Here is a 26,413-nt window from a genome sequence, read left to right as displayed (position 1 = left end):
AGTAGCCCCTACAAGCAGCAAGGTGTGGTTCTCACCCAGCAGACAACCAAACAGAGTGCAAACCCATAAAACTTTACGTTTCACCACACAATAATTACAAGACCAAGTTCCCGTGTTTTACTAGCCATTGCTTTGCCTTTCAACACTCTCGCTTATTTTTTTCTACTCCCACTTCGGACTGATTTGTCCGTCTTCCAGCAATAGCATCAATGACTGAAAATTAGGAAAGGAAATCTTTCAGAATTCTCACATCTGTTGGAAAGATTAGAAAACGAGCCCACTGTTCTTCTACGAGCAGGTAATCAAGAAAAAAAAAAAAAAAAGGTTGAAAAATGTTATTCACGCCGCGGGGGAACTCGGTAATGATCGGAGCTGGGCCGTATTCAGGAAGAGATTCCTTCGCGATCACATCAGACTCGAGATAAAATATCCAGAGAGAGTTTTATAGATGTAGTGAGGAGGGAATCCGTCCAACAGCTGAGTAAGAATAATCACATGGAGAGTTTAGGGAGGACAAGAACTTAATAGGTTTAACAAATAAAATGAGAAATATGTAATTTCTCACTGCATAATATAAACATGTGGACTCACTCGAACATTAATCAACGATCAAATATGTGTGACAGAGAAGTAAAGATTCATCAGATTAAAACACATTCTCATAAATAACCTGGTACGTTTTATCTATTCATCTATCTATTAATGGAAAATATTTTAGTTTTAACCATCTAAAGCCTTCTTTTCTCAATAGCAGTATAACAAAAAATCGAAATCCTCCTCCTGAGACATGCATGGCAGCCTTCTTATTGGTCGAGAGAACCATTGAGCTATTCTGATTGGTCCATTATAACACTGTCCACTGATAACACAAACACCAATACTTATATGGACACAGTTGATCTACTTCAGCTATAAGATGTGAAATGTAAAAAACCTTAAAAGACAAAAAGTGAAACAACTTTTTCAAGTAATTTCATAAAACCTGAAATATAATAAAATAATTAACAGTAAGTATTTAGAACATAACTTTCACCGTCCAATAATCTACTTTTGTTTAAGCGCTTTGTGACCCTAGTCTGGAAAAGCGCTCTACAAATATTCATTTTTTACTTACTTACTTACTAACTACATTGCATAAAAAAGTGGAAAACTTACCTCGATAGTTATGCCTTCTTGCTCCAAACACAGGACCTCTTGAGACTTGACTTTCTGTGGACTGTAGTAGCTGCTCTCCAACTGTGTCTCCGTTAACTGAGGAAGAAAAATTAAAAATAAAATGAAATAAATAATATTGGAACGAGTTACCCTTAAAAATCGAGTGGGAAGAAAAGTTGAGCTAATTCAAGTTTATTTAAATCAGAATTTTTTTTTTCTTTAAATCCAAATGTGATAATTATTTTGTGCTATAATGTGTAATGGATTTTTTATGTCGTTTCACTGAGATTAAGACATTTTGTTTTGTCTTTTGTTTCCAAGTCTTTCTCGATTTTTGTCACACTAACTATAGACACTAAAGGGAAGGCGTCAATTTTGAGATCCTGATTTAGTTTTTTAAGTTGGTGTGCTTTAATATTACGCACATTTTTGGTTAGTGTCTGTCTTGCTGTGAGGCTGAACCTGTTCTCTTTGATCTCATTTGTGAGATTTTGGTTTATTTTACTTGTCTTTTATACGATTCTTGCATTTGTGAGTTACAACAAAACATATACCCAATAGGGGTGTAAGAAAATATTGATATATCTATCGAAATATTTTTACGCCCAGATACTTGATAATCAATAGCACTGTAGCTAAAAATATTTTTTAATTCAATTTGTGGTTCATAATTCAATAGTGTGTGTATAAAAGACAATCATGTGATGTTTTATTTTACAATTAAAACTGAAATGATTATGCGTTTATTCATTTGTGAGTTGCAATTAAACCCCCGGCCACTAGTTGGCAACATTTGTCATTGCCTCCTAAATGATAAACCAGGCTCCAGCTGCTTTAGAAGCTGATGCTTGGACTTATTTTGGCTTTAAAGCAGAGTTTGAAGTTAAAATTTAAATACTGACAGATACTGGATATTGCATGTTACTCCAAGTTGTTTGAGACTGTTAATACATTGGGCATTGTTAACATACATTTACATATATGTTAATATTTTCAGAAGCACAAACACTTTCACATTTAATTAGAGAAAGTATTTGCCGATTTATTTGTTGTAAAAGCCAGAAAAAAATCTTAAAAGAAACAATGTATAGTTGCTCCTGCAGTATTCGCAATACATCACAATGTATCGTATCGTCACACATGTATCATGATACATATCGTATCGCGATGAATACACAGCCCTAATACCCAATATCCTCAATCAAGTTAAATACCGCATGAGATGAAAGCTCAATTAAAATAAAATGAAAAAGGATATTTATGACCCACTTTTTTTATGCTAGCAACCACAGAAGTATTACCAGAAAAGCATATACTACGCGAACACAACATATTGTTCGGTAGTTTGGCGACGCAAGACGAATTGAAGGATGTGGTGAGTGTGGTACGGACCTGATACTTAAGCTGTTATAACAACTATGGCTGCGGAACTGCGCAGAACCCAACCCATTCAACTTTAACACAGGAAGCAGGTGCAGAACAAGAAGCAGCTGTGTCCTATTACTCCTACTGATGGAGCAGACACTTAACCAGCCCTGCAAACTTCTCCAGCTCCATCGGATTTTTTTTTTTTTAATCACTTAGGGTTCCGTCAACATTTTGACGGTGCTTTTTTCAGAAAGCTGGCGACACGGGATACGACGGCGACAGAAACCGAGACCCGAACCGACAGGTAGCTACTTATGGACATAAGGTCAGAGCATTCAGGTGAGAAGTGGAGGCTCCTCAAGATATATACATTTGTTTTTTTTTTACACGGGAAAGTAGCGCAGAGGAGAGGAAATACTTTGAAAAACATAATTTATAAAAACTTCTCCCTAAAGAAAGAGATAAAAAAAAGCCACCTCTCAGCTGCCTGCAATTACCCAAAACAGGAGGCGATTCATTGATTAAAAGAACTCAAACAATGCAGGAACAATTTTAAAAAAAAGTTGGCCAGGGACGTGCCTCCCTTACACTAATCACACACTCAGTTACTGACCTCCCCCCCCCCACCCTACACACACACACACACACACACACACATGCAGTAATGTGATCTGAAGTGGCTAAAACCTGAGGGGAAACGCAGATGAATTCCAACTATTCTGAGCGAACAGGCAGGATTAAGGTACAAGATCCGTTTTCTCAATAGCCATCATACCATGTATAATGTTTAAAACATTAACGTGACCCGAGACACCAGTTAGCGGTCACGATACCCTCCCCTGTACCGCACACAGAGATGAGGGGCTTCGAAAACTTCCTGGCGTCCGTTTCTTTACGACCACAAAAGATGACCAAACATGTATCGGGGGTGAAACAAGGGAAGTCAACTATGGCAATAAGACACTATTTTGAACCTGGAAAAATCCCCTTATTATCCAAAAGAACGGGCTTGAGATTGTATGTTTAAATTTATTGAAATGTTCGTTCCTATCTATTACAAAGGAGAAAATAAACCTCAAAAATTCACCCCTGTAAAAACCGGTAATTTGACCCATCTAGGTTTTGGGCTTCCCGGGGCCAATTCATCTGGAACAGTGTTTCCAAAAAGGTGCTATATAAATAAAGTTTTCAGACTATTATTATCAACATTGGGACAATGACTCTTTTGTCTACATGTCTTTGGTTCGTCCGGCTCTGTCGATGTATGACTTATATACATCCAATGTGTGTTAAAAGAACTGCAGTTTAAGGAGTGACAAGAAGAGAAGATATTAAACATATGGCCTTCATCATGGAGCTAAATTGAACAACAGAAATATCAGTCAGAACAGTCATTTTATAATAAATATCATAATTTTCTTCCTAGGGAACACTTTTGTTTAGGCTCTAAATGCACTGACAGCTTTATTTCTTTTATCTTTTCTCACAAAAGACTTTGAAAATTGCAAGTATGATGGTTTTACTACATGTGCTGGATAAAAACTAGGAAATGTCTCACATGAGCCACAACATTTAGTCTCTGCACTGGCTACTTTTAAGTCAATCAAAATTTAAATATTCAAAGATAAATGTTTCCAATAGGTCTTGACTATTCAGTAAAGTCTAGTCCCACTTTCTTTCAACAAAGTCAGTCAGGAAAACAGCATGAATTTTGCATCTATTATTGCCCGGAGCTACGGTAAAAGGGTTGGGGGGGAGAGAGGAAAACAAATAAATAAAATCAATACAAAAATATATATAGATTTTTGTTTTTATGTAACTGTATTATTATTCACATTTTTATAAAACTAATAAAAACATTTAATTTTCTTTTGAGCCGGGGGGGGGAGCGGTATCAAATCATAATTTATTTGAATCATAGTTATTTTATGATATAATATATATATATAATATATATAATATTTTAATCTTATTAATCTCTTTTTATCTCACTCATATTACTTTCATTACCTAAAAAACAAAAAATCCTGTGTTTTGTTTACAAAACTAGCAATAAAAGTTTCTGATTCTGATCCAAGTGTGTATACAATAAGATAATTAGTTTGTATTATTTACAATTAATTACAAATATTTACAGGGTTTTAGTATAACAATTACATTTCAATCAGCAGTCATTAAGTCCTCTGTAGTTAAAGGAACATTGAGATACAGCTAGAGCCAGCGATGACTGAGGATGAGAGGATACAGCCAAATAAAGCACATGTTTGTAATCGATTCAAACCAAAGAGGTTGGAACAATCACAATATGTCACGAAAATGCGTCACTAAAGTGTCCCATTAAATCGTTCCAAAAATTGCAAGTGAGATTATTGTATCACTACAGTGGAGTTTATGGAAAATTGCTGACTTTTCTAAGTAACCTTCAGTATTTACTTATAATTTAAGGTCTATTATAATTTGAAATTCGTTTTTTTATTCCGCAGAATTATAAGCTGTCTTGTCACATTAAAATTAATCTTTTCTTTTGGGGTATCAGAATTTTTTTCTGTTATTTTGGCGCCATTAAACTGTCTCTTTACCTTAAAAGTGACAGAAGCCTTTGTGCAATAGAAGCCGATAGAAACCACAGGATCCCTGGTGGTGTGCTGCAGATGGCTGTTCAGTGTTCCCTCGCTCTCCCCCGGCTGGTAAAATCCTTCGTCTCCTTCTTCCTCCTCGCTCACGATGGCTGGGACAAAAGACCAGGCCCAAGACATCCAGCCCTGGTCCATGTCCTCGGGACCCTGCATGTAGTATTCTTGATTGGCGCTCTGGGTTGGACTCTGGTTGTCCTTATCCACGTCCATGCCTGCGGAGCAATGACAAGTGAAATTTTTATTACATAATTTGAGGCATAAAAATCTCAAATATATCATTAAATGATAAGCAAGCTGATATGCAACATAAATGTTCATGAAAAGGTTTATTTAAGCAATAAAAAAAAAAAAATATTCAAAATTATTTAAACAATTCAGCTACAACTGCATCAGTTTCACTCATATTTTTATTTTAAAATGACCTTCGATGATAGTGTGAGTGGGATTTTTATCATCATATATTGTACTGGTGTGTATTCAAAGCTATGCAGCCGCTGGACTTTAAAAACCGACCTGGCCTGGACCGACGCTAACCTATCCTGCGACCTCTTACACTCGTCTCATCGTGTCTGTTTCCACACAAATTTGGGGAGAGAAAAGGAAGCTGATGTCAATACACAAGAATGTGTAATCCCATTCCTTACGGCCTCACGTCCTTAGCGAGAAAACAGCAATGTCCGTGAGATCACAGCTCAGGAATCCTAGAGGCGAAGGCCGCGTTAAAAAAAAAAAGAAAAAAAGTGACATATTTTAATTAAATCGTTCACTTTGGAAATCGGCATGTTGAATTATCCTGTTATGTTTTTCTTATGCCTCCTATCTAAAAATCTTTCGGACCGATCTGCCTTTTTTTTTTTTTTTTTTTCCTTTCTTTCTTTTTTTTTTCACTCTGTGAAATCCTTTGAGGTGTCAGTTCGAGCTAAGCTAAGCTCTTTTCACTTCACGTCACAAGCTGACAAAACCAATGTTGGAACGGCAAGGCAATAAAGGTGTAATTACCAATCAAGTGATCAAAACATAGAAAATTAAGTAGACTTTGAAGTATTAATCCACAGCAGGGGAAGACAAATTCCCAGAGGAATATGCACAGGTTACATGCTGAACGGTGCAAGATAAATACCTTGACAGAGCAAACGTTTTTTATTTACTCCATTTAAATTCACATTAAAGTTTGAATTTCATCAAATAACTTTCTTAAAAAATGATCCAGAAAGAAGAAGTTTATTCTGGTAATAGCATGCACACAAAAGATAGAGGTATGGGTGCACACTAGGTTAATAGATAAGAGTAAAAGTTAGATATTGTGCACTGGAGTGAGATAAAGCAGTGCCCTCACAGGCCAGTAGATGTCCCTCCATGTGTACGCAGAGGGATGCACATGATAAAGTTTAAAAATAATGAAACATTTTCACCAATGTGTGTCTCAGCAGTCTCCACGCACAGAAATGCTGTACAGCACATTTATTAATAACCTACAGACGTTAAGACACATAAAGAATACTGAAAGGGATATTTAAAAGGTTAGTGTCACATGCTAACATGTGGGGACCACATGATTTCTTTAATAAAATCATACAGAATTGAGAGATTTCTTCTTTTTTTTTCTTTGGAGACAAACATGTGACAAGTAGGTCAGAACTCACACATATGAATAAACAATAATAAAAACATTATTTCTGCTATTTTAAAATAAAAGTAAAAAGGTTTGTTGGATAGAATAGACCATGATGTTTTCAATTAAAAAATGCTAACTGCACATGTCAGAAAAGAAAGTAAAATAAGACAAACTTAAGCAGAAGGTAATTGACAAAAAGAGGTGGAGATAACAAAGTACAAATGAATGAAGTGTAGTATTTTTTTTTTAACCGATCTGCACTTTTTCTCTGCAGCATTCTGGTAATGTTGAATTTCACAGCTGCATTTAAAAGATACTTTAATAAAACGATCAACTGGTCATTTACATTTATACTACAAAGAAACTCAACTCTCTTAAATCAAAATAATCTTACATTTTCACTTTGATGAATCTTCAATCAAGTATTTAAGATGACAAAACCCTACATCCAGTTTTACACGTGTGTTTGTTTTATTTATAATAATTGTATTAGTCTGATGATCATTTTAAAAGCTGAAAATGTAGAATAATTTTCTAAAAAAATGAGCTAGATTTACCAAAACATAATCAATATATAATAACTAAAATAGCATTATTAGAATAATTATCAGGTCCCTATTGTTTTCATGAGTTTTATTGTATTGCAACTTATAGATATTGTTTTGTGTGCCTAACAAATATAACGCACAACTATCATGAGTCGAGTATAGCGCCGTGGTGAATACCTTTACTTAAAAACTCATAACAATTTACATCCATCCTCCACCAAGTTTGATGACCACGGCAGCGAGATAAAATCTTAATCCTTGAGAATTAGAGTTCAAATGACTGTAGTTGTAACTTTTCTACGCTGCAAGCAAACTATTTGGCAGAACAACAAAGTAAACCTGTTAAATCAGGGAGCAACTGGGTCTTATTACATCATCTTTTCCAAGTGTCTTTGTAGTTTATTTTCCAGAAGTACTTTTTTTTTATTCAGTGTCGGCTGTGTTTGCAAGGTTGGAACTCATAATGGGAAAGGTATGAATGAATGGAACAGAACAAAACCGCATCAAAGCTCGAGCAACAAATACAAAGGCTCACACTGACAGTAGTAAATGTGAAAGGATGTTAAATAAAACACATTATGAGAATATATTTTCACCTGCAGATAAAATTAACAGAGACCTAAATGTGTGGATATACTAAGTCATAAAATTATAAAAAGTATGACTAAAATAACGTGCAAAATCTAAGAGACTCTGTAAAACCACAGATTAAAATCAAGTGTGTTTGTTTTTTTTACCCATTAGCATCTTGTTTTTGTATAACTTAAGAAAAGAAAACATGGAAAGTCTTGATCAGAAATTTCTCATCCAACGGCCTTTGTTTTTCATGATACATCAGTTAATCATTTTAACTACAAAGCATTTATAAAACCAATAAAAATGTGTGTATCAAATGACTTTGAATAATTGTAGGAGAGATAAATCGTGGCGAACAAGAGAAAAAGGATTCTGTGTTTTATGAAAAATGCTGCAAAGCAAAGTAGTAAAATCTGAAACCATCATTTAAAAACTAAAAGTGTGTTTCGGATTAAAAACCGAGAAACGAGAAACACTCCTGAGATAAAAACTAACCATAAAGTCCTACGCCCACATACTTAAACACACACCTCTTCTACTATGTCGATGACTTCCAGCAATGCGAGATCTGGGGCCGCTCTGGTTCCAAAAGCTGGTCCTCTCTTGTATATTTTCGTGATGGGATACTAATTCATTCTCAGGGGCTTTACATAGCAGCAGCATGACACTAACTCTTACATCTGGCATTGGACGCTAAACGGGAAGCTGCGCCAACTTGCAGTAAAAGTTCCAAGCCAGCAGGCAGGGTGCTCGTTGGAGGGAGTGAACGAATTTTGCTTTACTCTGTTGGCCCGTCTTCCTCTGCCCACCACTTCCCCTCTGCTATAATAGGCTCCTGGTAATACAGAGACTGATTAGCCAAGAGGGACCGAGGACTTGATCTCATTCTCTTTGGCTGTGGAGAAGATGAGCAGTTAGGGAGAGGTGGAATGTGGGTTTTTTTTGGAATGAGGTGGGGTTCGGAGAGACGTTGGCTACAGCTATTTTAAGTACAATCTCATATGTGAAAAAAACCTATTCGTGTTGACATGACGACGGGTGTTTTAATATAGAAGGTGCAAATGTGCGCTTTTTTCACAACTAAATGTGGGAAATGCAATTTCCTGAAGATTCACGGGACAACGTCTTGATCCACTTCCCTGCAGCACCCTTCCAAATAATGGAGATGAAGCCTGACGAGTTTGGTCTGTGTTACATTACATGCCCCAAAGACTGTTTGTGAAAAGAGCTGAAGAAGCATACTCCGTGCGGAAAACAAAAGTGCCTATACCAGTTTGATACAAACTTTGTTTGGGCTCCTGAATCACAGTCGTACAATGTGTTAACTATTTTAAGTCACAAATCCTTGAGACTTCAACGAAGGGAACTTGTTTCCAAAACATTCAATTGATGTTTCATTATCATCTATTGGGAACTTGGAGTCGATTCATCTGGCGTCTTCTGGTAAAAGTATGTGAGAAACCGAAGAATGAGAACTCACCAGAAGGACTTGAACAAGCCTCTCTGTTCTGACCATTGCCCTCTTCTCGCTCTGCTTCTTTGTGCCCTCCTATTTCTCCGTAGTAGAGGGCAATGATCAGCTCCAAGATGCGTATAAACATTGGCAGTTGTTGGTCGGTAATGGACAACTTCAAGCTCTCCACCATGGTCTGGATCTAGGAAAACAAATGTGGATTAAATCCAGCAAGAAGTTTAGTTTTAAATACATTTAAATCCATCAGAAAATATGTTTTATAAATTATAACATTATGATATTTAATTGTCAGTTTACCCGTCAATTTTTAATGTAAAATAAATATTCATTACATTTCTTCTTTTCGGTTTCCATTAGACGGATGTTAACTTTCTTACTTTGATAACCGATGGGATCTTTGAATTGATGTTGTCGTAGCTGAAATGAAGACGCGTCCTGAAGGAGCATTTATAGAGCAGAGGGTCCTGGTAAAACTCAATCTTGCCACTGGCGTTCCTCTTGTCCAAACACACGGTACAGTCAGCGAAGTTGATCACTTTCCTCAGGACCAGTTCTGGAGCTGCACACAGAAAAACAGCTGTAATCAAAAACTGCTGATTCAGCGTTTGAACCTCCTTGTCTTGTTTGCTCACCGGCGATGTCCATGAAGGCCCTCTCCCACATATCGTCCACGGTGAAGCACTCGGCGGAGGTGATGTTGACCGACAGCACGATGTCGTCCTCCACGTACTTCAGGATCAAGTTGTTCACCACAACATTGACGTTGTTCACCACACGTCTGATGAGACTCTGCACATAACCTGATAAAACAAATCACACGTTAAAGATTCTCCAATTAAAACGTGAATATTTTTTTAATTCAATGAACAAATGGAGGGTTTAAGTCATTTTTGGCGTTACCAATAGTAGCCTAATTTCAGTGACCCCTGCCACTGTTCCTGACATTGTAAATTAAAAGAGTTATTGATATGTTTTCTTTTTCTTTTTGTGTTTATATGGACAGCTGCAAAGAAAATATCCATTAGAAAACATTGTGATTCTTTCTACCGGGTCTCAGAAATGCTTTTAATCCACAGAGTATTTGTTCTCTTTATCGGCCTCTGACTAAGTCATGTTAAATGAATATTACGACCACAATACCTCAAAGGGATCCAAGCTCAAATGGACATTTATCACTTTGGTCAAAAAAAAACAACACCTTAGGCAATAATTCATAGAGTAGTCGTCATATAACATGATTACAGGTGCAGGGTTTTAAGTTACTGATGGCCAGTAAAGAAAAACAGAAGCTAAAAAGAACCAAAACCTATATAAACAGGTCATTACTCAACGAAAAAAGACACCAATAACATTGAGAAACTGGACCATAAAACATAAGAATATAGAGTAATAAATCCTCCTAAGCACAGGACAAACAACATTTCCTTTTCCCAGAAGCACTATTAAGCAATGCCATGACAAGCTAAAACATATAAACCTTTACAAAACAAACTTTGGTTTCCCGAATCTTGTTCGCTCGCAGGGAGCTTGGCCGATCCTGTAATTAGGCTGAAATAAATGGTCCTTCTGATGAGGGTATTTGTATAAATTAGAGGACTGTTTTCCTAATAGTAAGCAATGCCATGTGTAGACAAGAGTGGAATAATTTAATTGACAAAACTAACAGGATGTTTCGCTGGAATGAGCTTGGCTCGTAGATGGGTTTTGTGTTGGTGACACATGTTGGAGGCTTCTGTGTAAGTTGCATGCATTAATGTGACTCGGGCTGAGGTCAGGCTGTTCCCCTACAGTTCCCAATACAACCCTTAAACCAAATATCACCATCTTTTTTTCCTTGCACATATTTCTGTAAAGATAGTTTTTTCTTTTAACATTAGCATTAACTTATACCAATGGACCCCAACCACATGGCCTGGTATTGGTCCGGAGCCATAAGATACAGGACCAAAATAGAAAATAAATTATTATTATCATTTGAAAATTGCCAAGTTTACTCTTAAATAAGGTTGAAAAAAAAAACTTTGACACAAACTCTATATAGAAAATTCCAAGAGCTTCTGCTGATATAGCATTATAGTTAACAGCACTTAATGTTTGGATTTTTCAGGTCTCGCCCAATTTTTTTTTCAGTTTTTTCTCTCTAAAGGCCAGGTTGGTGAAAATAATGCCAAGATTGAACCGGTCCGTGGTTCAAACAGGTTGTGGACCTTTCTACAATTTGTATTCACTTTATCCATATTTTTATGGATAATGGAAAAATGGAAAATGTTGATGAAGTGGTACAAATTCTTTCCTGAATAAAGAAATGTAATTGATACATCGCCAACAGTCAGTTCAAGCTTTAGAGCAAATATATTGTTAAAACTATTGTCCATCCAAAAACAAATACACTTTATTATGTGTGATGTGTGGAAAATATACAGCAACTGAACTAATATATTCACATAAGGAGTCGTATTCTTCACATGTCAAAAAAAAAGGTTAAATTAGTCAACACTGTATTCACCAGTATATTAACGTTAACACCTCTGAATCAGAGAAGGCTGCATACATGCATGGTACAGCAGCTCTCCAGACTGGAGAAAAGCCCCTGTTGGAGAAATCTCCGGTCTTTACTGGTATGGGATATTCTCTATCCATAAGTAGCATTGAGCTAATTCTAGAACAGCTGCTGTGTTTATTCTCTACGCTGAGGAGAAAGTGGCGTCACAGCACTTAGACTTACCTTAAATTGCCTGCATTTACATCGAAGCGCATGTCATTTTAATCAGGACCGTTCACAAGAAGAACACTATAAAGGATGGGTCGACACCCTTTACAAGTAAGTAAGTAAGTAAGTAAAAGTTATTTGTAATAGGCAATAGGTTCAAATGATTGCCAACAACATCAGGCCAAGAGAGATTTCAAGTATAGCATTAAAGTCAATTGAAGAATTAAATTAAAAAAACTACCTTCTATGAACACTAGGGGTGTGTATTGACAAGAATCTGGCGAGAAATGCGTATCACGATACAGGGACAGCAATACAATATATTGTGATACTGTAGTAATATACATAACTATAATTGTCGTATTGTTGATTACTTGACTCTGGTATTCCAGAATCTACAGACCACGTGACTTCTTTTTATGAAACTATCGTCTGCTGTGAGCTGGAAACCCAATTTCCGCGAAGGAGATCTCAGGAGGTTTTAATAAAGTCTTTCTAACTATCTAGCAAACTATATAACTCTTGAAGAAGTCGTAACTGCTTTTAATTGTTTTGAAAGAAAAAATATGTCCATACATCAGCTTTAAAAGGTGCTGGAGTGTATCCTCTCATCCTCAGTGATTGCCAGGTTCTCACATGATTTAATGAATAATCATTTAAATAATTCACAATAATTTAATTAGTTGAGGAGGACGTAATGAATACTGCTGCCTGCTAGCGGCAGGCAAATGCTGTATATAGTTGTAAGTTTAGCGTAAATTGAAAAAATATATATATATTTATTTATTTATTTATTTCACAGCCAAAAATTAGAAAATAAAATCGTCACAGTGCAGTCGAATATTGCAACATAATTACGTATGGATATTTGTTAACACCCCAAATAAACCTCAACTATTCTATTTTAGATCCATCCCTTGTTTAATTTAAAAGGACAATATTAGGTCAATTAAATGCTTTTGTGTTACAGCAACATCTTCAAGTATGTTTTGCTGGGCCCCCGATCAGAAACCATTACAACTATTATAAAAGTATAGACTTGAGCTAATCTTGCTTTCAGATCTACTAATATTTTATACCATTTCAAACTAACTATTTTGTCCACCACATTTTTTGCCAGATGTAGTAATAGATATAAAGATGGGGGGAAGAATCACTTATATAAATGCTCTCTGACCAGTGAATTTACCACTAAATGTTGTTGCTTTTAGTTACATGTAAAATGTACATTTATTACCACACGATTCTCATTCTGTTGCCTTTTTTCATTAACTGTCCATGAAGCAGAGATGTCAGATGGACATAAAAAGATATGAGCACGACAATAATAAATGCAGCAAACACAGATAACATACGGCCAAGCAAACACTCACAGGGATGTTCACCTGAGACTCATTGGATCAACTGGTCTGGTGGGAGTGACTGAGGTAAGAGGCACCCTGCTTTAACAGCTGGGGGGAGATAATATCTCACATCTCAAAGCATGGAAAAAGATCCTCCCTTGATGCCAGGCTTTCACTTTGTTTGGCTGGAAGTTTGCTTTATGTTCACTCCTGACACAAAAGATCCATAATCTGCGTTTGAAATCTCATGTATTTTTCCAACTCTCAGTTCGTATTAAAATGACTTGGTAAACAGTCAATCCATCACGAAGATCTCATCTTTAATGTGGTTCATTGTTTCGATTATATTTACAACATTTACGCTATAAAGAGATAAAACACTTTTTTTAAATTCCCTGAATTGGTTCCACAAACGGTATCAGACCAACAACCTCCAGCACCATATTCAGTGTTTGCAGTGTTTCATAACCTATGAGTAAATGGAACTTTTTCTGTTGAGTGAGAGCACTTTAGTAACAGGTAATTTCCTAAAACACTTTATTAAAAAAGACAATTAAAGTGATACTGGGATACATCACTGACCATATCCAACTCTTAAATCATGCTGTTAATGAAAAAAAATTCCGTAGCCCTCATGAATCACAGGAGTAGCTGTCAAGAACAAACTAAACAGAACAAATCTTTTGGTGACGACTCAAATATTTCATGATAAAAGTCATCATCTGACTGTTTTATTGTTATTCTGATGACAGAAAAAGTCAAGAGCATTGATACGGTTAAATCTCTGCATCATTCAGTAGGCAACTTCCACCCCCCACCCCCCCACAAAAACTACTGCAACTCTGGTGGTCAGAGCAGGGAGGTAGTGTAGCCTTACTGGCCTCAGGGCCATCACTCACCTGGGGGAAGGTCCGGGTCGCTGGGGGCAGCCTGCTGGAGGCGTCGGGGTTTGACTGCAGCCTTGGAGCTGTCTGAGACGCTGCGACTGGTGGAGCTGGAGCCACTCTCATGGTCGTTCTAGTCGACGAAAAATAAACAAACAACCAGACATGTGAGGTTAGAGAAAATATATACAGTGAATATCTGAAAATCTGCATAAGTTAAATTAAATTTAAAGGTGAGAGTGTACATCATAGCTTTTAGCTCTTTTCATTCCTCCATCCACTGCACAATGGCTGATAGATACGGTGCTTTGTTTAAGATTTGAAAAAAAAAGACAATGAGGTTTTTTTCCAGTTTCGATACACTCTCTCAGACCAATATTGTTGTGGTATGTATCTTTTTATTTTCCATCTCATCATCATATGATTGTGTGTAACCTCTATAAAATGTAAGGTAAGGTAAGGTTATTTGTAAAGCGCTTTACTAGACCAGGTCCCAGAAAATAAGGGAAAAGCCTGCACGAATAACAATGTTTTAAGAATATTTTTAATTTTTAAATGTTACTTTGTAATGTTGTTTTATTTTATTTTAATGCGAGTATATATTTATTATTTATTTGTGTTGATTTATTTTGTACTGTGTTTGCTGTGTGTGTTCTCATCAATCATTTGTTTGTTTCCTTATTAACGACTAAATGTATGACTTTGTTTGTTAGTAGTTGTTTAGAGTTATAGAGGTAAGTGGAGTGTTCACACCAGGAATGCAGTGAGACATATTGTATGTGTATAAATTATGATAAACCAATTTTATGTAGAAAACTTTGTGAAGCTGAGACTATTTTGCTTTTCTGTTAGAATAAAAAGCCACTCAATTTCTTCCCCAAAAAGGAATAATCATAAACAATAACAAATCGTTAACTTAAATAACTATATTCAGCTGTAAACACATTTTAATACGGGAATAAGCAAGGTAAGTCGTCATGTAGTCAGGTAACTGATGTAATGGAGACACACAATAAAGAAATATAATCAGCATTTCTTCAGATTGGACAAACTACTACATTTTAAAATGGACTTCATATTTATGATTGCTATGTAGGTAAATAAGTAAGTATTTTATATGTGCACAACTATGGCAGTTTGAACACGTTGGTGAACATACAGTTAAACTTAACTGAATAAATATTTTACATTATATTTCATGTATTATTAAACATCAATAGTATCTTATTTAGCTTAATTATAAAATGCAATGGCATAGAAAATGTCAATTTTTTTACGTTCTTGCTATTGGTTTTACGGTCCCTTACACATACATAATGTTTATATTTAATTGCCCAGATTGGATGAAAACAAGGTCATTACTTTTGCAATAATCTTGTGATTTGTATTCCTTTCGCTTTGAGAAAATACTGAACAACGAAGTACAACTACATGAAAATATGTACAGCCCTTAAGTTTGTTGTTTAGGAGTTCAAATACATTTGTGGCTGCTAGAAAACATGTCTCACTGATGAAGAAATGAAACAAAACAGACGTATAACAATAGGACAAATTACACTGAAACGTGTAATTCAGCCAGGAAAGCAGCTTACAATCAACGACATGCTATGTAATATTAAACCCATACATCATATTCACAGAGGACTCGGGCCTGAAACAAGTAGGGGAAAACACTGCTGAAGTATTCCATAAAAGGTAAGAAAAGGAATCGAACTCGCACACAAAAAACATTCTAAAAATAGGATGATGGAGAAAAGACAGAGCAAAACCCCCCAGTATGGCATTGATTAAAGGTTACAACAGTCGTGCAACCTTTTCCTTCAGCCTGGGATTTGAGACCAAGGAATCATTGTCACGGTGTGTCGACATGTGATGCAAATATTTAAGGTGTCAACAGTGAATTTATTCAGATGAACAAGAAAATACATTTTTGCATCGGATCTGGAGAAGCTATGAAAGGAAAACCTTTGCTTTTTATTTATAGATAACATACCTCGCTCGCCTCACGCTCTCTTGTTTTAGTGCTATTGCAGCTCATTCTCTCGGTGTGACGGAGTTAAGATCATCTTTAAAGAAACATTAGATACTGAAGACAATGCTTGAGTATTGTAAAAGTCATCATCTTGATAAACAATTTATAAGACGTTGGAGAACAAACCCATAATATTGACATTTATTGAGTAAAGAGAAATGTTCAAAAGTATGAATGTACAGTAGGGGTGTTGGAAAATATCGATACTAAGATATATAGTGATGATTTTTTCAAGATACGATCGATATTCGAAAGAACTCTATCAATTTTCTTTGCTTTCAAATCATGTTTAATTTTTTTCCCTGGTTCTTTAATTGATGAAACAATTACATTTTTATTCCCGATTAAAATGTGAATATTTACAGCGTTTGTTCACTTTTGTATCGCAATTAAACTTCTGGCAGCAGTCATTGCATCCTCCGCGGCTAAAGGAACAATGAAATCCCTCATGATCCCGGGCGATGACTGAGGACGAGAGGATACAGTCGATATCAGCAGTTTTTAAAGCTTAAGTTTGGACATATTTTGGCTTCAAAATAAATTAAAGCAGTTACTTGTCAAGCAGTCTGTACAATGGCAGAGTCAAGTACTCGGGAAGTACTACAAATATATCGCAATATATCGCAATAAATTGTATCGTTGTCCCTGTATCGAGACAGGTATCATATCACCAGATTCTTGCCTATAAACACCATTAATGTACAGTACTGTGCAGGTTCAATCCCAGCTCCAGACAAGCTTGTGTCGTTGTGTCCCTGAGCAAGACACTTTACCCTGATTGCTCCTGATGGTAGACTTGGCGCAGGTGTGCAGCCTACTCCCATCAGTATGTGTGAATGGCTGTCAAAAGCACTACCGAATTTCCCCTCGCGGTACAAATAAGGGATTCTAAAAAAAAAATTCACTTAAAATTCATAGACTGAAGATACAATTTAACAGGATTATATTTCCTTACGGTAAAGCAATTCCTAGCTGAAGTAAAAATAAAGACGCTCTACAGATAACTCTACAGTTTAAGCGTAATTGAGCCATCAATGTCACAATGGCCATTGAGCTATTCACCAGGGGCGAAAAATGCCTTTTCGGAGGGATCGTCCAGAGACCACCTAAGCTCGCCTCAGCTGCTGTAGAGTAAACCGATATATCCACAGTTATGACAGGGCACATGGGGGTGTCAACATTTTGGCATCAGGTTAAGATTTGTTGTACATGTTGCTTTGTATAGAGTATTTCTCTTCACATTTTTGGAAATGTAACTTTAAATATTATTTATTTTAAAGTAAAACAACAAGAAAGGATATGTATATATGTATACATATAGCAAAAAATAAAATAAAAAAACATTTATCTGACTAAAGTAAGAAAATGTGAGTCATCTTAGTTATTTGATTATATGCTGTGTTTTCAGCCGGTGACATGTGACATCTGGAATCAGACCAATGCCAAAGGTACCATGTCAGACGAGTGGAAATGTATGTTCTCTCTTAGGCTTGTGTGGGTTCCGTGCAAGCATTCTTCTTTACCCTCGCAGCACAAACCCATACAGGCGTTTACGTCTCCCTGCGCTCGGACTGGCCACCTGCCCGTGGTGTCACCCGCCTCTCGCCCGGAGAAACTTGATGACTCCGTTTACGGCAGAGAATGCATGATTGGTTATGAAGGCAAAGTGGAAATGTGGTAGAGATTTACAAAGTACAAATTCTGTGGAAATCAGACTAGTTAAGAAGTACATTAACGTTCAACACAGGGGTGACGTTAATGATGAAGTCATGAAAAATATACATTTTTCCACAAAGTCAAAGTGACACACAAAGCGACAATACACAGAAGGAAGTGTTTGTAAGTGTGCCCCTGTGGTGTGTTAGAGCACAGGAAAAGCCAGATCTAACCTTTGTCACCCCGCAGACGTCTGACCCCGGTCAGCGAATTGGAAGAGTCGTTGAGTTTTCATCTGAGTACTCTCTCGAAAGCTATTCAAAAAACAGGCTTTCTACTTTGAAATTTTAGCGATTCTTTGCAACTATTAAGTAACAAAAATCATGATTAACTGTACTAATGTTATTTATTTGATATTTATAATAATAATAAAGTCTTTTTTTCCAAATCAAAGCCTTGTTTCTACATTGAAATGTGTGGGATTTCTTTACATCTATTTTTGGCCCAATTGTCAGAAACCCAAACATTATTAAAACTGGTCCATTTCACGGTTTCAGCAGATGAATGGGAGCATATCAATGACCATGGCTGAGCAAACAGCCATTGTTATTGTTGTTCTTCCTCTGCAGGTCGCTGGCAGACCCATGCTGACATCAAAGCAGGCTGGAGGCCATGCAGTGAAGGGCGAACGCCTATGGATTGAAAAAATAAATGAAGGAAACCCAATAGCTCCTTATCAGAGACAGGCCCCAATCTCTTCTCCAACACACACACACACACACACACAGAACATGCACACACACTCACACACAAATACATTGGGGGGGTCACATGGGGCAACAACTTGTGGGGTTCAGCTCATAGAAGTGAGTTATTTAGCAATAAAACGTTATGTATTGCGATCGTACTTTGTTCTCATGTAATTCAAAACATCTCTTAAACAAACATCAGTTGATTCAAATACACACTTTTTTATACTATAACAAAACTAACTTTGTGATTAGTAGGGATTTCTTCATATACGTATCCTTTTATCTTTTATCACAAACTTCAACACTGAAGTGAGAACAATAAAGCTCCAAAAGTCATTTTAAAATAAAAGTTAGGTTTATACTATACACTACTTGTTAAGAACCATGTCACTTCGAACAATTTTCGACTCCTTTTATCACCTGTCTTCTTCTTAGTTGCTTCTGGTGCACAACTTTTCCACTTATTCCTTCCCTTAATCAATCCAAGAGTCACTCGTTCTCATAGGAATGGTTTCCAGCTGGCACCAAAAGAACTACTACATGAAAAGAAGCTCACTGTTATAAACATACTGTCATGGCCTGGGATGGTTCCAGTAACGTAAAATGCTATGTGGCCACTTCTTTTACACTTAATCTACTGCAACCATTGATGACGATCCCACTGGAATGTAAGCAGTGGGGAACCGAGCTCATCACAGTCAACTCAAATTACTTGTTAACAAACGTTCCTCGGAGTTAAACGTATCCATCAGCTCGGCGGGGAAAGAAAAAAGTGGTACTAATGGATTTTAAATGAAAATGTAATTATTTAAAATACCATGACGAAGGAAAATGAACAAAACCGAGCAATAGACATATTAATTTGGATCAGCAAATCATGTTAAACTGTTAAGTTTTTTACCCATTTCAACAGAAAATGTAGTAACAAAGCTTCCGTTACAACATTTTTAGGTTTTGATAAAATATTATCTGTAAAAACTGTAGATAATCCACTTTAACCCTGTGATCAATCTGACTTTTTTCCTTCAAAATTTGACAGCATTTCTCATTTTTTATGAATCAGAAAATTGTTTTTTTTTTCCAGTAAAGTACTGAAATAATCTGACCAGGTTTATTACTATTATTCTAATAAGATGATGGACTTCTTGACCAAAATTCCATGAGTTGTGCTCAATATTGAATTTAAAAACCACCACAAGATTCAATGAGGAATATATCGTCTGATTTGTACCCGATATATTTTCTTTGGTCAGAATGACTGACACATTCTGGATATATCTGTGGGAAACATCAATTACTTTGGCCTGTCGGATACAAACTTGTTTGGGTCTATAAATAAAGTCATGAAGGACACTGCGGACTGGAAACACCCATGGATCTCTTGGTAGTTATTCTGGTAACTTAAATAAATACATTATATCTAGAGCTTAAGCTTCTGCACCAGCAGCTGGTATTGTGGCTCATAATTCTCTTATAATGTTAATCTCTAAATGAAAGATTCATTCATGCCTAAAACAAATTCTGAAAGCCATCTTTTCCTGAATATTTACACAATTAAAAGTCATTTCAGTAGGAGCTCAAAGGTCATCGGTCTTTAGTCATAAAATAAAAAGGGGTTTTAAGTTATACCTCCAATCCCGACATTTGATTTACGGCCAAGAACAAGGATTTGAGACAGGATGTTGGCTAGTTTCAACCTAGGTTGCCGTGATGGAATTTGGAACGTAGCTTAACAATTTAATTCGCTACGTCTCTATTTTCTTTTTATTGGGGCCCGTTCAAATTTTGGTCCACCCGACGGCTAGATATGCTACACTCCCGGTACTGCCGCACCTGAAACACCTGATGGCCTCATTAATTACACAAAGTAAAGAAAGGCGTAAAAGGATCCACGCAGGAAAAAAGCTCCAGAGAAAAGCCAGAATACACGGACACAGCGAGAGGGTTGAAAAGTGAAAATTGTGTACAAAGCGAGAATGGAAAACCGGCAAGACAATGTTCCTGATTTAGATCTGAGAGGCTCTGATCCTTCAGATGTCTCCATCAGCTAACCACAAGCCCAGGCTGAGCATGTGAGGCATGCTGCTTACGCTGGCACTACTACCCCCTATCGCTAATAACTGCAATGTGTGAGTTACAATAAAACACTCCACGCGAAGGGAACATGGAACACAGACGCACGCACATACAGATTCAAATACATCGGGTCGGAACGATGGGAAATGAGTACTTTTTGGAGTTTTTAGCATGTTTTTCAAGTGATTGGTGGATCATTTGTGGTAAATAAAATCATATTTAAGTTCATGTTAAGATCCAACTTTATCAGTGTCAACATACACAGGAGCTAAACCTTCACATTCCATCTGTTTTCTTGTGGCTTGCTTTTGTAAGGAGAAAATGTTCCTTCAACTAGTCGTGTCTTTATTAAAAAAACATGGTTTCTCTGCAAGAAAATAAGAAAACATCAGTTGAACGACTGCCATCCTTGATGAAGATGTAAGCAAGCAAAAAAAACAAAAACATTTTTCTTTCTAGTCAAAGACTTTAATTTTTAGATTAATCAAATCCACAACTACTCTGGAAAGACTTTTAGAAAGTATTTTAGCTATTTGACAAAAGTGTGTGAATAAATATACACAGCTCAATAAACAAGGAGTCGTTTTAAAAATGGAACCTCCTGTATTAATCTCATGAATTAACACGACCTAAACATAAATGTTATGAAACAGCTTAACAACCAATCTTAATGGTCATACTGCAGAAAAATAAAGTAACATTTGGGGGAAACGTCAGACTGATGAAACCCTTTCAACAGAACCTCGTGTTTATTTATTATCTTCTCACTCAGCCGTGTGCCTACTCGCCAAATATATATATTTTCTTTTCACCCCCCCAACATGGAGTGATCTGTTGTGCAATTATTCTTATCGCATTCCTTTTCTCTTACCCACACGTTACAAGAGCCCAAAACCAGCCGAGATAAAAGAAAACACTCCTAATTCCCGCACACTACTTGAAAAACACAAAAACCCAGGGAGGCTCTTTCGGCGTTTTAGGTGAAGGAGTTTTTTTTCTTCTGGCTACGAGACGATTAAATCATTACGTACGTTTAAAAAAAAAAGTGTTGTGGACTTAAATGGAGCGCGCTCACGGTAAGATGTGAAAACAGACCACCCGGAGTTTATATAACATGGAGTCACTCAAGGATACGTCTTTGTACCGACACTTAAACACACCTATTGGTTTGTCCTTATCTATCCCTAAAGGTGTATTTGTTCATTCGTGTTTACAAACCCGACTACCGTACGATTGCAAAAATGTATAGTTAAAGTTTAGATTTTTACAAACGCAAACATCTAAAGGCTGGTTCATCTCCAATGAAGCAAACATTAGCCCTAATTGCAAGATAATTATTTTCACCACCAGCACCAGGGAAATAATGAGTTGCTCTGAGGGGCCGCAGAAGTCCGGATGGCCGGAGAGAAGGATTAGTCTGCAGATGAAGAACATCCTGGTGGAGGTGTATTGATCACTTGTTGACTCACTGGGCTGCTGTGAGCCACCGGGCTTAATTTACGTCTGCGGGATGAATAGTGGTAACATAATCCAACGAGGAAGTGGAACCTCAAAGGGAAAAAGCGACGTGACGTTTAGTGTTGCTGTGTTTTGCCTGACTGAGGGCCTAACGTTAGCTCAGCGAAGCAATTTGGCTGGAAATGCTGCATGAATCAGTGAAGCTTAACTCAACATCAGTGGATTTAGAAACGTACACGCGTTGATGAAATGTCTCGATTGTATTTCAACTTTTGGAATTAGATGCAATCTTAGTCATGAAGATGGGTATTTAGATGGGTATCAATCACATGGTCTTCAAGTTTGAATTTTTTAATGATTATTGAAATATAAATACTTTGAATTTCAATTAAAAATTACCTTCAAATTACAACTGAGGATATGAGTGTACACTGAATTTATACATATACATATCCATATCCATAAACATAAACATAAACATATACATATACATATACATATACATATACATATACATATACATATACATATACATGTACATGAAAGCAGTTACGATTTCATCAAGAGTCATGTGGTCTGTTATTTCTGCAAAACCGAGTCAAGTACTCGGGCAATAATCAAAATATTTCCATATTCTTACAGTATTGCAATCTCTTTATTTAGATCTTGCAATACTATACGTAACATACCTATCACAATAGAGTTTGCGATACTGTTGTAACGAGGATATATTTGTAGTATTGTCCGAGTACTTGACTGTGGTGTATCATCTCGTCCTCAGTTATTGCCAGTATCTCTGTGTTCTTTTAACAGCAGAGGACGCAATTAAAAGCCAAATATTCTGTGAATTTTTGCATGTAAATTGGAAAAAGAATTTGGTTTATTTTGGGTAAAAAAAAGAAAGTGTAATTGGAAAGCGAAAAAAAAGAAAACGTTACAGCATTGTTGAATATCGGTATAGTTTGTAAAAAAAAATGTGACGATATACCGTCGTACAGAAATTTTCTAACCAATATATACGCAATTCAAGTGGCAGAAGTTGGCTTAATTCTTTCGATCTGTGCAAATTCATTCGATGCGAGTTTATATAAGTATGGTTTTGCTACAAGACAAACGGTCGGATTCAACCCACACACAAAGACCATGTAACCTCTTCTGTCCTGAAGACAAGATCCTGCTGAGCTGATGATCAAACAGATTACACTAAACTCTCTGTAAGCCAGTTGCTCTCTGCGAGATGGTGAATCAAAGGAAAGACGTCCGGATGGCATCGGGACAGAGATTACCCAGGTGTTCGGATTGATTTCAAACTACCAGAGGCTTTTCTTTTGAATTCTTTTCTTTAACATGCTACATGCAAAAAAGACAATGTTTGCATTCTTTTAAAAAGACGGAATTTTTAACCTTTCCGAAATATAACATAGAGCCTAGGGGAATGTGATTTCACCAAATACACAAAATAAAAGCATACTCAAAAAATACTTTACAAAGGTTTACTGCCACTTTAAAGGGGATTTCTTTGTTCAGTATAAGGTTAATCACAAGAGATTTGGGAGATATATTTAGTATTTTACACCAAGATCATCTTCCTCAAATAAGGCAATGCGTAAAAATGTAAAAAAAATAATAATAATAACAAAAAAAATTGTGTTTTTAAGATGTACCCCATTCATACCCCTCCAGTATCTGTTGCTTTTCCTTATGGTGGTAAAGCTTTTTAGCATTTATTAAGATCATTTTAATGAAGTTTGACATTTTTCTGAATCTTGACAATGTTTGTGATGAAGGAAAGTCACTTTTTCTTGTGTATCAAAATAAAATACAAACTAAAACGTGACCATGTCTACAACGCTTGACTTAACAAATGGTAAGTTAAAATTTATATATTTCGGTAGAGAGAGGGCTGTCAATTAACTTAGCATTGCTGCTTTGTGTAAGGAAATGAAAAATGTTAAATTAAATTATAACAGGTTTTTTCACATGCATGGGGGGAAGCATTTGTTTCAAACACTGCAGGATAACGATCCATCTTGTTTTTTCCCCAAAAAAACTCTCAAGCACAACAGAATCCTCATGTTGTCCGATTGATTGCAGACTTCAACTCACTTGCTACACAATGTATGTCAATTCGATGCTGAGCTTCACTGAGCTACAACTGTACTTGATTTGCTAGCTTGTTTATCAGCTTTCTTGTACAAGAACTCCCAAATTTTTGGATTTGTGTCTGGAAAAGAATTATCGACCTGTCCGTTTGAGTCAGATATCTCTACTGAGCTTCGCTTCAGTCAGCTCTGCACACATGTCAACATTACATTAGATTATTACATTACATGTCATTTAGCAGATGCTTTTACGCGGAGAAAACTTAGAGGATCAGCATGTTTTCGCCAAGGACCTTGCCCAAGGGTCCTCACGGGTTACATCACTGGGATTCGATCCAGCTAGAAAAAGCGACTTCCTACTCATCATTGTTGATACTTGGTGAACTAACCAGCTGCATCAAATGGTAAAGGTTTATATATATATATATATATATATATATATATATAAATAATAGTTAATAACAGATAATGCTGTTACCTCACATAGGAATTAAACTTGAAGTTGTCAATGTCTAAATCCAGGTAACTACCAGTTCCTAAAATGTCCATATTAGTGGAAAAACCTCACACATCAATGTAGCCATACTTAACAGACTATGATGGAAGAAAATTGTATATATATATATATTCTAATGTGTTATTTAACTGAGGAAATTTCAGATATGAGAAAGGTAATTGCACTAACCAAGTTGTGGTAGTAACTACCCACAATCATCTTGAAGTTAAGCATCAATTAAAAGGTACAAATCAGCAGCAAAAAGAGACAAGAATCCACAAAAAAAAAGATCAAGCAGAAGGCAGATTCCAGACCAAAAAAAAACCTCGTCCTACTCAAGTCCTTATCTTTGAGTCATAAAAAGTCAAGAGTGCTTGGGAATGTTATGGTCCACTTCTTTTCTGATCACACCTCATCTTCCACATCTGGGGAAGGTTCTGAAAATGTCAAGAGGAACCCCCCCACCTCCCCGAAAAAAAACTGCCAGAACATAAAATTGAAAATCATTTTTGTTCCTGGTTTCAAATATGAGTCGAATACAAACCTCGAATAAAGCGATAAAACATCCTGAAAACTTTTCACAAAAGCTCTTTATTATTGACCCATCATCGGGGGCATGAAAGTGACAAAAGGGCAAAAATATCCCCATGTTGACCATTTGACCCCCAGAAACCATAAAAAGACAAAACCACCAAACCAAACATTTTTCCAGATATTAATTCTTTGGTGTGAACATTTGAACTTGCTGCTAACTCTTTCAATAAGACATGCAGGCCGCGAGGCATATGGTATAACAAACGAAGACCTTATGAGTTCAGATAATAGCTCCGGTTTCCATCACCACACACACAAATATCATTTTAAAGCTTTTTGTTTCAATCTGCAGTCGAGCGCTTGACATGTTTCTTTGTACTAAGAAAGGGGTTGGATCAAAAGAAACTCATATCAAGTAACCCAAGCAAACTGTATGTGTCTGAAGCTAAGAATAAAGACATTAAAGCTGACTTCCTGAAAACCCTTTTTCCTCCCCATGACCACATTTCTGTTAGACACAATAATCCCTTGGACATAGACAAGCCATTATACTAATCTCATGAAGAGAATAAGGATTTATCTATAAAACCGACTCAAATGATTGATATCTATGCTCTTAAAAAGATTTAAAAAAAATGGAGTTATACCAAAGAATAAGTATTTCTTTATTAGAATTACAAATAATCCACTTAAATGTTTAAATAAATACAAAACATCAATTATGTCAGCACTGCAGGCCTTTAAAGTATTCATCACATCTTAATATTAGCAATTTCAACAGGAGCTTTAATGCGCAACAGCTTTTATATGCCAATATTTCCACATATGTTGTCAACTTTAATTGTAAGCTGGTCCTACATTCTCTGCTGAACGGTCCAATTGAAAATCACTGATATTTCCCAGCTCTGCACATGGGAAAACATCAACATTGAAAAAGACTTAATAAGGTGGTAAAATTACACGAAACCAAACTCAAACTCTACAGACCTCATCAGTCA

The 26,413-nt window shown here is 36.3% G+C and overlaps 1 protein-coding gene across 2 annotated transcripts in view; it reads right to left on the bottom strand.

Annotated features, from left to right (window-relative positions):
• Window positions 1-26,413, bottom strand: part of vps13b (vacuolar protein sorting 13 homolog B) — a 304,204-nt gene that overhangs the window by 272,337 nt on the left and 5,454 nt on the right. For both annotated transcript variants that reach the window (XM_087805873.1, XM_087805872.1), the window contains exons 4-9: window positions 14,325-14,442; window positions 10,005-10,172; window positions 9,750-9,931; window positions 9,379-9,553; window positions 5,103-5,371; window positions 1,156-1,251 (exon numbers count right to left, since the gene is read on the bottom strand). In XM_087805873.1, coding sequence (XP_087661999.1) covers window positions 1,156-1,251; window positions 5,103-5,371; window positions 9,379-9,553; window positions 9,750-9,931; window positions 10,005-10,172; window positions 14,325-14,442 — 1,008 coding nt within the window. The remainder of the gene's footprint in view (window positions 1-1,155; window positions 1,252-5,102; window positions 5,372-9,378; window positions 9,554-9,749; window positions 9,932-10,004; window positions 10,173-14,324; window positions 14,443-26,413) is intronic.

Source organism: Callionymus lyra, chromosome 13 (assembly GCF_982586985.1).
Source record: "Callionymus lyra chromosome 13, fCalLyr1.hap1.1, whole genome shotgun sequence".
NCBI classification, from domain to species: domain Eukaryota; kingdom Metazoa; phylum Chordata; class Actinopteri; order Syngnathiformes; family Callionymidae; genus Callionymus; species Callionymus lyra.
The sequence above is the reverse complement of the archived record's forward strand: the minus strand, read 5'-3'. Positions and strand labels throughout refer to the sequence as shown.